The sequence below is a fragment of the Heptranchias perlo genome, chromosome 28 (assembly GCF_035084215.1).
Source record: "Heptranchias perlo isolate sHepPer1 chromosome 28, sHepPer1.hap1, whole genome shotgun sequence".
NCBI classification, from domain to species: domain Eukaryota; kingdom Metazoa; phylum Chordata; class Chondrichthyes; order Hexanchiformes; family Hexanchidae; genus Heptranchias; species Heptranchias perlo.
Window position 1 is genome coordinate 9,503,400 of NC_090352.1, and position 13,875 is coordinate 9,517,274.

Genomic DNA, 13,875 nt, shown 5'->3' on the forward strand with positions numbered 1-13,875 from the left:
GAAGAGCGAAGCGATACATTTTGGCAGGAAGAATGAAGAGAGGCAATATAAACTGAAGGGTACAATTCTAAAGGGTGTGGGAACAGAGGTTCTGGGGGTATATGTGCACAAATCTTTGAAGGTTGCAGGACAGGTAAAAAAGTATACGGGATCCTGGACTTTATAAATAGGAGCATAGAGTACAAAAGCAAGGAAGTTATGTTGAACCTTTATAAAACACTGGTTCGGCCACAACTGGAGTATTGTGTCCAATTCTGGGCGCCGCACTTTAGGAAGGATGTGAAGGCCTTCGAAAGGGTGCAGACAAGATTTACTAGAATGTTTCTAGGAATGAAGGACTTCAGTTACGTGGATAGACTGGAGAAGCTGGGGTTGTTCTCTTAGAGCAGAGAAGGTTAAGAGGAGATTTGATAGAAGTGTTCAAAATCATGAAGGGTTCAGATAAAGTAAATAAAGAGAAACTGTTCCCATTGGCGTAAGAGTCGAGAACCAGAGGACACAGATTTAAGGTGATTGGTAAAAGAACTAAAGGCAATAGGAGGAAAAACTTTTTTTATTCAGCGAATAGTTATGGTCTGGAATGCGCTGCCTGAAAGGGTGGTGGAAGCAGATTCAATCATGGCTTTCAAAAAGGAATTGGATAAATACTTGGAGAAAAAATTTGCATGGCTACGGGGAAAGAGCGGGGGAATTGGACTAACTGGATTGCTCTTACAAAAAGCCGGCATGAGTTCGACGGGCCGAATGGCCGCCTTCTATGCCGTATCTATTCTATGATGTCAATGCCACTAGTTATATTGCTGTGATGCAGCATATCTGAACTTGAGAAGGCAAAGCCGAGGAGTAATAGCATACAATTCTGTTACAATGTGAACCTTGCATTGTGAATGATTATGTACACATGATTAGCACCTCACTAACAGGACTGCTGAAATTTACTAGCACTACCGGCATTCAACCTATTAACACGGCATGATTGAATCTGACTTTTCTATTCAATACAGACGTTCAAACTGGGTACCTGAGGACCACATGTATTTGCAGGTTTCAATGTTTCGAAAGGACACTGAGCTGAGCACAAGCTGCTGCCGTCAGTTCTGGAACACTTGCTTTTCAATTACTTACAGTGCAAAATTGTCGCAAGTTTACAAATAGCATGAATATTAGTGAACGTCCTGAATATTGTTGGATCTACAGCACAGTTGTGATGTTTAATTGCTAGCCTAGCCTATACCTTTAAGGCCACTGCTTTAAATTGGCACAGCCAGGTAGTTGTAGCTACTTATAAATTGCTCACATTAATCAGAGGGAAGATGAAATTGCTTGTAAATTTCAGGCTTTAGTTTTTTAAAATAAACTTTCTTTTGCATCTGTATCTAAACATGGAGTCTAATGTGTAACATTTGGTCTGTGGCATCTGGAGTGGAGGCAGCACGGAGGGGGAGAGAGGACAGGAGAGCAGAGTAGGAGGACAGGGATGAGGAAGTGGGAAGTGGAAAAAGGGGAGTGGGAGGTAGAGAGGGGTAGAAGGAATGGGAGAGAGAGAAGGGGAGTGGAAGTAATGGGAAGGGGAGGGAGGACCGGAGAGAACAGGAGGAGGATGAGGAAAGGGGAATGGGAGAGGGAGAGGGGAATGTAAGGGAATGGGGGAAGGTGGATCAGGTGACTGGGAAGAAAGAGGGAGATAGGAGAGCGAAAGAGGAGGAAGATGGAGGGACGTGCAGGATGTTTGAATAATTCAGTTAATCAGGGATAGCCAGCATGGATTTGTGAAAGGTAGGTCGTGCCTGACAAACCTGATTGAATTTTTTGAAGAGGTGACTAAAGCAGTGGACAGGAGAATGTCAATGGATGTTATTTATATGGACTTGCAGAAGGCATTTGATAAAGTCTCACATAAGAGACTGTTAGCTAAGATAGAAGCCCATGGAATCGAAGGAAAAGCACGGACTTGGTTAGGAAGTTGGCTGAGCGAAAGGCGACAGAGAGTAGGGATAATGGGTAGGTACTCACATTGGCAGGATGTGACTAGTGGAGTCCCGCAGGGATCTGTCTTGGGGCCTCAATTATTCACAATATTTATTAACAACTTTGGTGAAGGCATAGAAAGTCTCATATATAAGTTTGCCGATGACACAAAGATTGGTGGCATTGTAAGCAGTGTAGATGAAAACATAAAATTACAAAGGGATATTGATAGATTAGGTGAATGGGCAAAACTGTGGCAAATGGAATTCAATGTAGACAAATGTGAGGTCATCCACTTTGGATCAAAAAAGGATAGAACAGGGTACTTTCTAAATGGTAAAAAGTTAAAAACAGTGGATGTCCAAAGGGACTTAGGGGTTCAGGTACATAGATCATTGAAGTGTCATGAACAGGTGCAGAAAATAATCAAGAAGGCTAATGGAATGCTGGCCTTTATATCGAGAGGACTAGAGTACAAGGGGGCAGATGTTATGCTGCAGCTGTACAAAACCCTGGTTAGACCGCACCTGGAGTACTGTGAGCAGTTCTGGGCACCGCACCTTCGGAAGGACATATTGGCCTTGGAGGGAGTGCAGCGTAGGTTTACTAAAATGATACCTGGACTTCAAGGGTTAAGTTAGGAGGAGAGATTACACAAATTGGGGTTGTATTCTCTGGAGTTTCGAAGGTTAAGGGGTGATCTGATGGAAGTTTATAAGATATTAAGGGGAACAGATAGGGTGGACAGAGAGAAACTATTTCCGCTGGTTGGGGATTTTCGGAGTAGGGGGCACAGTCTAAAAATTAGAGCCAGACCTTTCAGGAGCGAGATTAGAAAACATTTCTACACACAAAGGGTGGTAGAAGTTTGGATCTTCCGCAAACGGCAATTGATACTAACTCAATTGCTAAATTTAAATCTGAGATAGATAGTTTTTTGGCAACCAAAAGGTATTAAGGGATATGGGCCAAAGGTGGGTATATGGAGTTAGATCACAGATCAGCCATGATCTTATCAAATGGCGGAGCAGGCACGAGGGGCTGAATGGCCTACTCCTGTTCCTATGTTCCTATGGTGGCTGGGGGGAGGGGGAGGGGGAGGAAAAAAAACTATCCTAGGGCCCTTTTTGATGATCGATGAGCGGCGGGGGGAGATGCAGCAGCAAGGGACAATTTCCCTACCCTTTTTGGCGGGGGGGAAGAGGAAGTATTGATCAATTCATTGCTCTACTCAGTGGGGATGGGGCAAGGGCTGAAATGCTGCCAAACTTGGTGGGTGGGGTTGGGGGGGGTGGGGAGGTTTGGGTAGAAGTGCTGCTCAATGGGGGAGGGGAGCACTTGAATGAACTTAAGTTGCATGAAACTATTTCCACGATTATTACTGTTGTTTGAGTTAAAGTAATTTCATTCAGGATATTGCAGCATTGCACATCTGTGTTGCTATGACTTCCTCGATAAAAGAAGATAAAATCCAAACACTTTTATATCCTACCAAAACAAGTTGCCTCAATGACAAAATCCATACAAGACAATTTTTCTTCCAATCTGCAGAGAAATCAGCAGGAATTGCAAGTACTTGTACAGGTGTATTTCCCCTTGCCTGGCTATTCAGTCATGTTTGTAAAGCTTCTCACAGCTGTCTGACCCCCACCCCCATTTTTAGTCATGTCTGTTTGGCTTTGCCTTTAGATAGTTGGCTGCTTCCCCTGCACACACACACACATACACACACACACACACACACACAGTGGTGTCTCTGTGGATTAAGAACATCTCTCACCTTTCCTTTTTCAGCAGCTCTTGACTAATGAGGACCAGCTGTCCTGAAGCATCATGGGATTTGCGAGTCAGGGCCTCCAGCTCCATTTCCAGTTTGGCTTTCTCCTTTGTCGTTGCCTCGGCCTTTTTCTCGGAAGATTTGGACTTGTGCTCTAGAGCTGTGGAAACAGAAATTGTGGTCACTAATCTCATGGAATAACATTCCGTTCTACAGCTAGGTGATCTATACAACCAATCAAATCCACTGCATGAAAGTCAAATGCAGCATAAGCCATTTATAAGCAAGAGTTTGACAGACATAAACTAACAGTATCTGGTCTCCTCATCCCTCTTTTTCTCCCCCCCCCCTTTTCCTGTATTTCTAAATCCACAGATTGGGAATGAACTAGTTGAGCTGGTGTGCAAACACTTAACGCTTTATATAAATCTCAGGTATTCAGTGGTATGTAGAAAGTTCACATTTTGCATTTTTGATTGAGTACAACAACAACTTACATGGGCTTAGAAGAGCACGAGCAGGTGGGAAGGAAGTTAAGGGAAGCGACCAAAAGGTGCCAGTAATTCATGTTACACAGTCAACAAGAATCCTCTGGTACCTCACCCAAGTAACAACTTGCATTCTTATAGCGCCTTTAATGTTGTAAAACGTTCCAAGGCACTTCTCAGGAGCGTAATCAGACACAAATTGACACCGAGCCAAAGAAGGTGACCAAGCATTTGGTTAAAGTGGTAGGTTTTAAGGAGTGACTTGAAGGAGGAGAGAGAGGTGGAGTGGCGAAGGAGTTCGTGGAGAGAATTCCAGAGCTTCGGGCCTAGACAGCTGAAGGCACGGCTGCCAATAGTGGGGCAAAGGAAGTGGGGGATGCACAAGAGGTCAGAGATGGAGGAACGCAGTGTTCTGAGAAGATTGTTGGGATGAAGGAGGTTAGAGAAAGGGAGGGGCGATTCCATGAAAGGATTTTAACATGAGAACACTTCAAATTTATTCTCCATTGAGGAACAAACTGACTGTTTCTACTCAAATAAGTACTTTATACACAGGAGGAAATGATTTAAGGGAGAGAAGAATTAACTTCTCAGCGTGTTTAAGAGAACTAAGTATTCCTCACGAGGTTACTCACTTCTTTTTCATAATGCTTTAGATAATGAAGAGAATCAGTGTAATACAAAATGGCTGTTGCCTTCACTGACTTACCAATGACCTGGGTCTTTAATAGCTCAATCTGAGATGACATTGAAGAAACATCCTTTTCCCTTTTACCGAGCTTGTCTAACAAATCTAAAGATGGCAAACCAACAAGCAGAGAAAGTAAGAGTTTAGCTCGGGCCTGTATGAAAGTTTCTTCAAGTAAAATTTGAGAAAAGAAATATCCTAAATTACTTCAAAAATTACCTTCTATTGACTGCTTCATTTTCATTTTCTCTTTCAAGATGTCATTGCTGAGCATAGCCTGTAAACACATCAATGAGCATTAGTGAGGTGGGACGGTCAAGATACGAGCTCTCAAGGCTCAATAAGCCTGACTATAGAACGGAAATTACAACTGGTGTTCTCATACAGACACTGAACACATTTATACAGAATTCCTTTGCACTATTTTAATGTGGACATTAACCACAGAACATTAACAAGCAGAGAGCAATTTCATCAAGTGCATTGAGTATTCATAGGATAACAGCGTCAATTATAATTTCTACCCTTGTGTCTGTTCAGTAGCGGAACAATCCATGGTTTATCTTCCACTCTCAGACACTTCGAATGTGCTTATGCATTTTAGCCAGCATAATGATATCACCAAATGCTGCTAATAATTTCCCCAAGGCAGTTCACGGATGCTGCCAAAAGTGGAGGAACAGCCACTTTGGCCTTGAAATTACACTGTGGAATACAAGCCTATGAACAGGTTCGTGTGGGTTAAAGCCTCTGCTACAATTCAGCCTGTCTGCCAACACTCTCTCATTAGTGCCTGCTGCAAAAGGCAATTTCAATAAATAGGCTTATGTCTCTTCTGACATGAAGCGTAACCTTATGGGCGTGGTGAGTGGGATGTCGTGCACTTCATGTTTAACAGTCTAACCTTTTACTGCTGTGGTATACTGAATATAGTATGGGACGCCACTGTAAACCCCAAGAGTAAATTTGGTGCTTTCAGCAGGGAATTACACTCCGAGGGAGCACGAGTCAACATGGGTCTAAAAACACTGTAGCACTGATTCTCCGACCCTCCCTTCCTTCGAGTGCAGCTCCTCCCAGGGAGTGTGGGAGTACTGAATTTACGCTCTCCGTGAGGCAGAAAAACACCATGCTGACAGACCATGTATTTCAGGCTAAACTATGAATTGTTTATTGCAAGAAAGAAATTTACATGGGAAGCAAGTTAAAGCAGCAATACTGTAGTTAACCCTCTTTAACTTGATACTGTAATCATCTTCTGAAACCAAAACAACACAGCATATTGAGATTCTTAAGAGTCCTTTAAATGGAGTCTTTTTTATGCAAGTGGACATCTTGGTGCCATCTGTCTCACCACAGTGACCTGGCAATATGATTAAACTGGGTGAACCGAAGAACTGCAGTCTGCCACTCACGTCTACCTGGTCGGGCAGTTTCTCACACCTCACCAAGCATGTTCCTTTGAAGAAGTCCCAGATCCTTTTTCAAGTTCTTTTAATAAATGATATCTTCCATGGAGATAGAAGATGTCCTGTTGCATCTACCCCTTCCTCCATTTGGTTGATTACCAAATCAATCGCTCTGGCCTGTTTTTGTAAAATTATGGGTTTTTTCCATTGCCTTGCCGTTGGGGATAATACCTGCGTTGGAAAACATGCACTCTCTGATATCTGTCTGACAAGAGTCTACAAAATAAAACATTCTCGGTTGTATAAAGGATCCATAACTTGGTTAGCAGAGCTCAAACACTTCTGTTGGCCCAAACAGGACAACATGTGCATCCATATGCTCTCCCAGCATATATAGACTATCCACGATCGGCAAAGGAAGCCTTCCGAACAGCAACAATCACCTGCACCTCACTTTCACAGGAACAGTACAGAGCCCCTGGTGATGTTAGCAATGCGCAAGTCACCAGCGCAGTCATCAGGGAGGGCAGGAGCTTCTTTACGCCTGTTGTCACTCCTGGGTTGCTTAATAACGAAGAGCACTTGACAGGATCCCTTGGAACAGAGGATGCTTTATGGAGAATAACTTGTGAATGTCTAAGTGCTGTGCAGGAATGTACGATCCAAGTGTTCACCAATAGGGGCCAATTGACTAGCACAATGGAGCAGGGGTTCTCCCAGACATGTGCTGACAGGTGCTAATTGCACCATCAATCTCAGACAACATGGGGCTGTAGCATGTGGAGGCTGAGCACCTGCCTACCTGCTCTGGATGTCAGATTGCAGGAAGATACCAAGACTAGTTTAAGGGAGAGAATTCAGATGCAAAGGTCTCTGTTGATGCACATCCAACCACTCCCTGAGGCCTCTGATTTGTTTCGAGTGCCTATGTGCAGGATGTAACAATTGGCATTCCTGCGCAGCCATTGAGATGGCAAGTGGCTTGTGACAGACCTCTGAATCCTTGCAAGTATGGGCAACACCACCTATGGCCAGCTGAGGAACTGGTGAAAAGCCTTCAAGCTTGTTTGTGCATAGAGGCTGTTAGCCTTTTTCATCAAGCAGCCCTCAGCTTGTAGAAATTATGGCAGTTACATCCTCGGCCTGGAGAGCACATAGAGGAAATGCAAGAGGAGTACCCTTGAGAAGGAGTGTGCGCCACAGAACGTAAAATTTCACATTAAATAGATTGTTTGTTAAGTACCCCCCACCCTGCACACACTCCCACCTGCATTTCCTCTACGGTCAGCATGCATGATACACTGTTCCTGAGCAAGACAGACTGGCACACGTAGATCCTTAAGTTAGGAGGGTTAGCTTTTTAAAAGCAAGCAAGAGATAAAGACATCAGTGCCATCACTAAATAAATGATGCCGTAGCTTATGGTAAAGCACCAGCCCAGCCAGCAGCTCCAGCGAAGGACCATAACTTTCCCGCAAACCGTGAGTCAGCATCACCGCTACAGAGGACAAGAGGAACAGGCAGTCATCATCGTTTCCAGGACAGTCCAAAGGTGGCAGTGTTGAAGCAAAGCCATGCACGCTATGACATGCAGTGTTATTTTGCAGGGACGTTGAGCACTGAATCTCACCATTGTGCTCCTCCTCCTCTCCTGCCCTGGGTCCCAATAAATGATTGAGGGGGCAAAGAAAAACTGAAGTTGCAGAATGAATGATACATTGAAGGAGTCTGAAACAGACGTCAAGAAAGGAAAGTCGAAAGAAAACTGAAGTAAAATTAGTGTGAAAATTGCAACTTTAAAAAAAATTGTTAAACTTTTCACGTGATTGAAGTTTTTGTGCATTGAATTGGATGGAGTTGGCTTGTCTGCTGATTCTTTTACCATCCACACGTGAGGAAATCCGCTTAGCCTCGAAATCCATCTTAGCCCAAAAGAAATAAAACATAAGTGATAAAACTTACTGCATGAATTCTCCTTATTCAAAAAGAGCTTCTGCAATGCTGAATATTACTGAATGAATGCTTGGGCCTATATTGATCCAAGTTGGCAGTAGTAAAGGTTGCAGGCTAGGGTCATAGTTTACATGGGGTCAATAGGTGGGTGGAGGTGATGTATGATATGTTCTTGCTCACAGAAATACAGCTTTTTGGTGTCCTGTGAGTTGATGCTTCCCTCAGTATTATGGAGCATGTGGCACTATCATGTTTACCCTCTCTCATTTGCTATGATGCACCCTCCAAGCAATCCAGACAATGGAATGGTTTAAAGATTCTGAAACACTCTTCAGTGAGCACCCTGGTTTCAGCATGGGCCTAACTCTTGCACTCCTCTGGTCTGTTGGTTGTCATGGTGATCATTGTCATCAGGCAAGGCTGAAGAAGATAGCCAGAATCCCCAAATACCCATCCATGCAGCTTGCCCTCTCCCTTGAATGTTCTACTGTTGCTGTTGTAGGAGTAATGGCAACCACCTGGATGCCAGGCATTAATACAGAAGATGTTCCAGTTGACAGCACACAGTATCTCCACACTGATTGGGGTGATATCCCTTCTGTGAAGCACAACCTAGCCTTGTGGAGCACAAATAGTCAAATATCTACAACTGAAGGTGCCCTGCACCCTTGGGAAATGGGCAATCTTAAATGTGCACATACCACAGTTTGCACCTTAGCCGAGAGCCGGTGAGACTCTGGCCACAGTGTTGTACTGAAGGGCTATTCACTCCCATCAAATTCCACCACACCACCCCCCGCCGCCTCTCCCCGGGCCAGCCTGTAACGACCCTAATGCATTAAAAACTCAGAGCAGTGGTTAATTTAACAACCGCAGGCAGTGGGCTGCAGCCAGCTAGGGTCACACGAGATGGCACAACTCAGAGACCAACAAACTGCAGGGCTCTGCAGTATATCCCACTTGGTGAGCTCCGAGAAAGGAGGTGATCTTCCGCGGATGTCTGACGGCAGAAGCTGGCAGGGTCCTGTGGATTCTGTGCACCCTTTCAGCCCTCTGCCTACTCAGGAAATGAAGACAAACATTAGTCGATGTATTTATCTGAGAAACTGTATAGCATTTACTGCAGTGCCTTTATTTTCACTCCAGCTGGAAACAACTGCCAGAATGACTGGACAGTTTTTGTACAGATGAACGAAGTGCAGTGCTAATGCAAGTGACTCTGCAACCAATAGCACTTTATTGGCCACGACTTTACTGCAGTAATTAAAAAAAAAAGCTCCTGCGAAAGATTTCTGCTCCAATTCGGAGTCAGTGGAGAATTCCCAAGTTGTTGCTGTTAAGTTGAATTCTCCATTCTCCGATAGGTTAGTGCTCGCTACGGTAAGTGGCAGCACTCTTGCCCCCTGAGACAGAAGGTTCTGGGTTCGAGTCCCACTGCGGATTCCAGCACCTAATCGACGATGACATTCGACTGCAATACTAAGGGAGCGCTGCATTGGGAAAAGATACCAGGTTCGATCTCAGTGTTTGGGTGACTAATGGGCGGACCGTGCCAGCCGATCGCTCGTACCTGTGGCAAAGAGGCGGCACTGGCCTCATTAACATCGGGCTGGCGAGCTGCGGGGCACCAAACAGGCCTCCCGATGCAGCTCACCAGGTTGATATCAGGCCGCCCCAATTTGCATATTAAAAGGAGCCCAGCGCCTGAGACAGGCGGGTGCTTTGGACGCCCAGCGTTAGGCCATTTTCAAAATGTCACCGGCCGCTTTGTTGGTGTTAAAGGGGCAGTAAGGCTACAACCCCATTTTGAGGCCATTACCATCCCTTTAACACCAGGCGATAGAAGTGAATATTGATCCCCCAATATCTGAAGGGCCGTCTGCCTGTTGAGATGGACATAAGTTTCCTCATTTGCTATTTGTGGGATCTTGCCATGTGCAAATTGGCTGCACCTTATCTAACTACAAAAGTAATCATTGGGTTGTAAAGCACTTTGGGACATCCTCAGGACATGATAAAGTGCTATATCAATGCAAGTTCTTTCTATTTGTAGTGGTAGCTAGTCAGAAATTGGAGTGGAGAACGGGACCCCATGTAGTGCACTCTGTCATCTAGCAGCCCATTAGTTTGCTTTTCCCATTTTGAAGTCTGCTTTCTCATTCATTTTCTTACCTCCCCGCCTGGCGTTGATTTGTTTTGTTGGGGTAGGGCCAGGCCATTCCCCTCCGCGCCCCCGACCAGGACCTGGTCCAAGTGGCCATTAATCACACAAGCTTTGAGATGGTTGCGGGACCGTGATTCGGAGTGGCCAATTTCCTCCTCCGTAACACAGAGCACCATAGTATGTCTTCCACTGCCTAGTAAATAGCCAACTCCCCCCAGAGCAAGGGGCAAACCCTGGCTCAGCGACTCACTGGATAAACTTGCCGAGACACAGGCAGATCCTGGAAATTGCCTCTTTAAACCTCCTGTAGCCTGTTGGCCATTTCCTCCCAAGCACTTGGCTGTGATTGCCAGCACTAAGAATGCAAAAGTGTGCAGCAACTATGCTCAGAAGAATTAATGAACCATCTAAGTTACATTTCATGTAGGCAAACATATTTTTCTCCCCTGCCATTTAACTCAACAGTAACATTGGCCTTCAACTTAATGCACAGACGCCACATAAAAATAAGCCCACGGCATTGTCTATTTAATATTTAATTAAGATCAAATTCCGAAGACATCTATGATTTTAATATGCTTTAAGCCCAGATATTATTAATTGTTAATTTTTCTTTGATATATTCTGAGTTGATTTTAATCAGACCTCAACAAGACTAACATGATTTCTCCTACCACAGACAGACCAGAGAGATATTTATTTTTTTTTATTCGCATACTTCAGAAGAATGGCGAGCTTCCAATGCTTGCAGCTTCTCCTGAAGATTCTTAAATTCCTGCTTGTGTTGGATCTCAGACTTCTGTAGAGCCTCGTAGTCCATCATTTTTCTCTCAGCCGAAGAGATCTGCTCCTTCAAGAAGCTGATGGCCTGTGTTTGGTCTTTGTACCCGACGTGAAGTTTCTGCTGCTCAACAAGTCTCAGCTCAGTATTTCGGAGTTGATCTGTGGTCACCTGGAGCTCTTGCCTGTGTTGACTTGTTGTAACTTCCAATTTGTTTCGCCAGTTGGAACTGCATTCTTCCAGTTCATATTTGGCTTCTTGCAGCTTAATTTTGAAGTCCTCTTTTTCCTTTATGTGGACTGCCATCTCAATCTCATGCTTGGCTTTAAGGTTCTCCCATTCAAGCTGGTGCTCCATCTTCAGACGTTCTATGGTGGCTCTTAGCTCCACAAGCTCACTGTTGTGAACATCACTGCCTGTAATCAATGAGACCTTAAGTTCCTCTAGAGATTTCTGATGGTCAGACACCAAAGTGTCCAATTTGTTCTTCCAGTTGTCCATCATCTCCATGTTTTCCTTGGTTGCTTGGTGCAGCATCTGCCGGAGGTCACCGATATCATGCAAGTATTTTTCATTGGTGGCTTTTAGCTTTTCCATTTCTTGCTGGTACTCCTGCAATCTAGTCTCATATTTTTCCCTCAGTAAGATGCTCTCAGTTTGATGCTCCTTGTTGACAGTTAATAACTGCTCTCGCAATTTGAGAGCCTCTGACTGTAGATTGAGGCTGTGCTCAGGCGTGTCCGACTTGTTAGAGTTTCTCAATCTCTGCTGCAGTTCCTCAATCTCACTGCGCCTCAAAGTTAGTTCATCCTCAAGCTGTACAATCCTGGACTTTTCAGCTACTGTTGTGAGCTAGAGCCAGAAAGCAAAGAAAATGCAGTTAATACCCAACATACTGTTGCTCAGATGGCTTCTATTAATGGTTTGTAGACAAGTGTGACATTATGGCTTCTATATATTATCTGTTGTAAAGTCTCCACACTCCAGACCTTTTATTTTTTTTAGACACAGTTAAGAACTCACAGATTCAGTTTGGTGGCTGGAGTATTGCCAATTGGTATGTACAACAGGGGTAATAAAAGCACACTGGCAGCATCATAGTGCCACAATATCTAGTCAATTTGATTTGTATATGAAGCGTTGTCTATGTCATGCTGCATGGAACTCTTGGGTCAATTATGGAAAAGTGCTAGAAATTACCCCGAGCTCAACCCATCCATGGCAAACCATCACTTTCTTTATTAGATTATATCTTCATTCTCAGTACATTACCAGTGGGTTTCACACCAGAGATTAGCAACCTAAGGTAATCTAAGGCCATAGGTTACTGTCCACTCACATTAAAGTTAGATACCCAGGACTCATTGTTGGTGCCCATTGATAGTCCCACAGAGGGAGAGCGCGAGAGCCCCAGATAGAGAGAGACACACAGCTCTCTCTGGCTGTCGCTGTGTTACCCAAGTTTGCCCAAGTGACACGCGAATAACCTACCTATCTGCTAACCTTATCCGTCAATCCTTTCTCTAGAAACGCATCCATTTATATAATCCACTTCAAAGGCCTTATCTGGTAACTGAATCCACTATTATATTCTATAATTATGCAAGAAAAAAATATGCATTTTTTCCTGTTCTTGTGTTTCAATTTGTGGCCCTTGTTTTTTGAACCCTTCACTTTGGTGAACAATTTGCCTGAATCAATTTGGCCAATCCTCATCATAATATTGAAAATGTCAAATGCCTTCTCTTTTCCAAAAAGAACAAGTTTTTAAAAAAAAAACTTCTCAATGTGGATTCCCAGTACCAGAAATCATCTCACCTCTCTGTCTTCTCAAGGGCTGTAATATCCATTCTGTGCTTAGGTGCCTAGTACTTTAGATGGAGTCTCACCAACATCTCCCACATCCACAGTACAACCTCTTTAGATTGGTACTCAATGCCTCTGCTAATGTTACTGTATTGAATTAAACAGTGTTGCAGAACAGTTTATAGTATCATTACTATTCTACTGGGTTCTGAATGTAATAAGGCTTAATACAGTATATATTATGCATCATGTGTGTTATTCACAATAATTTATCAGTGCTAATACAGTACATGTGTATCATGTGCATTATTCCCAGTAATGTATTAGTACTAACAGCATATAATATGTAAAGTAAGCATTATTTCTCAATGTTATTCTCTATGTGATATATTGTGGGTTAATCTTTTAAGTAAATAAGGAAAAACCCAGTGGCAGAAGTGTCGGTAGCCAGAGGGCTCAGATTCAAGGTGATTGGCAAAAGAACGAGAAGCGACATGAGGAAATATTTTTTTTAAAAACACAGCGAGTGGTTATGAACTGGAATGCACTGCCTGAAAGGGCGGTGGAAGCAGATTCAATAGTAACTGTTAAAAGGGAATTAGATAAATACCTGAAGGGAAAAACATTACAGGGCTAAGGAGAAAGAGCAGGGGAGTGGGACCAATTGGATAGCTCTTTCAAAGAGCCAGCACAGGCACAGTGGGCCGAATGGCTTTCTTCTGTGCTATACCATACTATACTATGAAATAACAGACATTGCACATTATTTTCTATATAACAGGCCAGAATTTGCTGTCAAAATAACGGTGAGGCTAACAGCACTCACCATTATTTATGTGCA

General features: G+C 43.7%; 1 protein-coding gene and 1 long non-coding RNA gene across 3 annotated transcripts in view; one reads left to right on the top strand and one right to left on the bottom strand.

Annotated features, from left to right (window-relative positions):
* The window catches only part of clip2 (CAP-GLY domain containing linker protein 2), a 142,199-nt gene that overhangs the window by 25,906 nt on the left and 102,418 nt on the right, over positions 1–13,875 (bottom strand). The window contains exons 10-13 of the mRNA XM_068008033.1: positions 11,166–12,080; positions 5,141–5,198; positions 4,943–5,026; positions 3,749–3,905 (exon numbers count right to left, since the gene is read on the bottom strand). Coding sequence (XP_067864134.1) covers positions 3,749–3,905; positions 4,943–5,026; positions 5,141–5,198; positions 11,166–12,080 — 1,214 coding nt within the window. The remainder of the gene's footprint in view (positions 1–3,748; positions 3,906–4,942; positions 5,027–5,140; positions 5,199–11,165; positions 12,081–13,875) is intronic.
* Positions 1–13,875, top strand: part of LOC137344840 (uncharacterized) — a 31,520-nt gene that overhangs the window by 11,235 nt on the left and 6,410 nt on the right. The gene's annotated exons all lie outside the window — the stretch shown is intronic.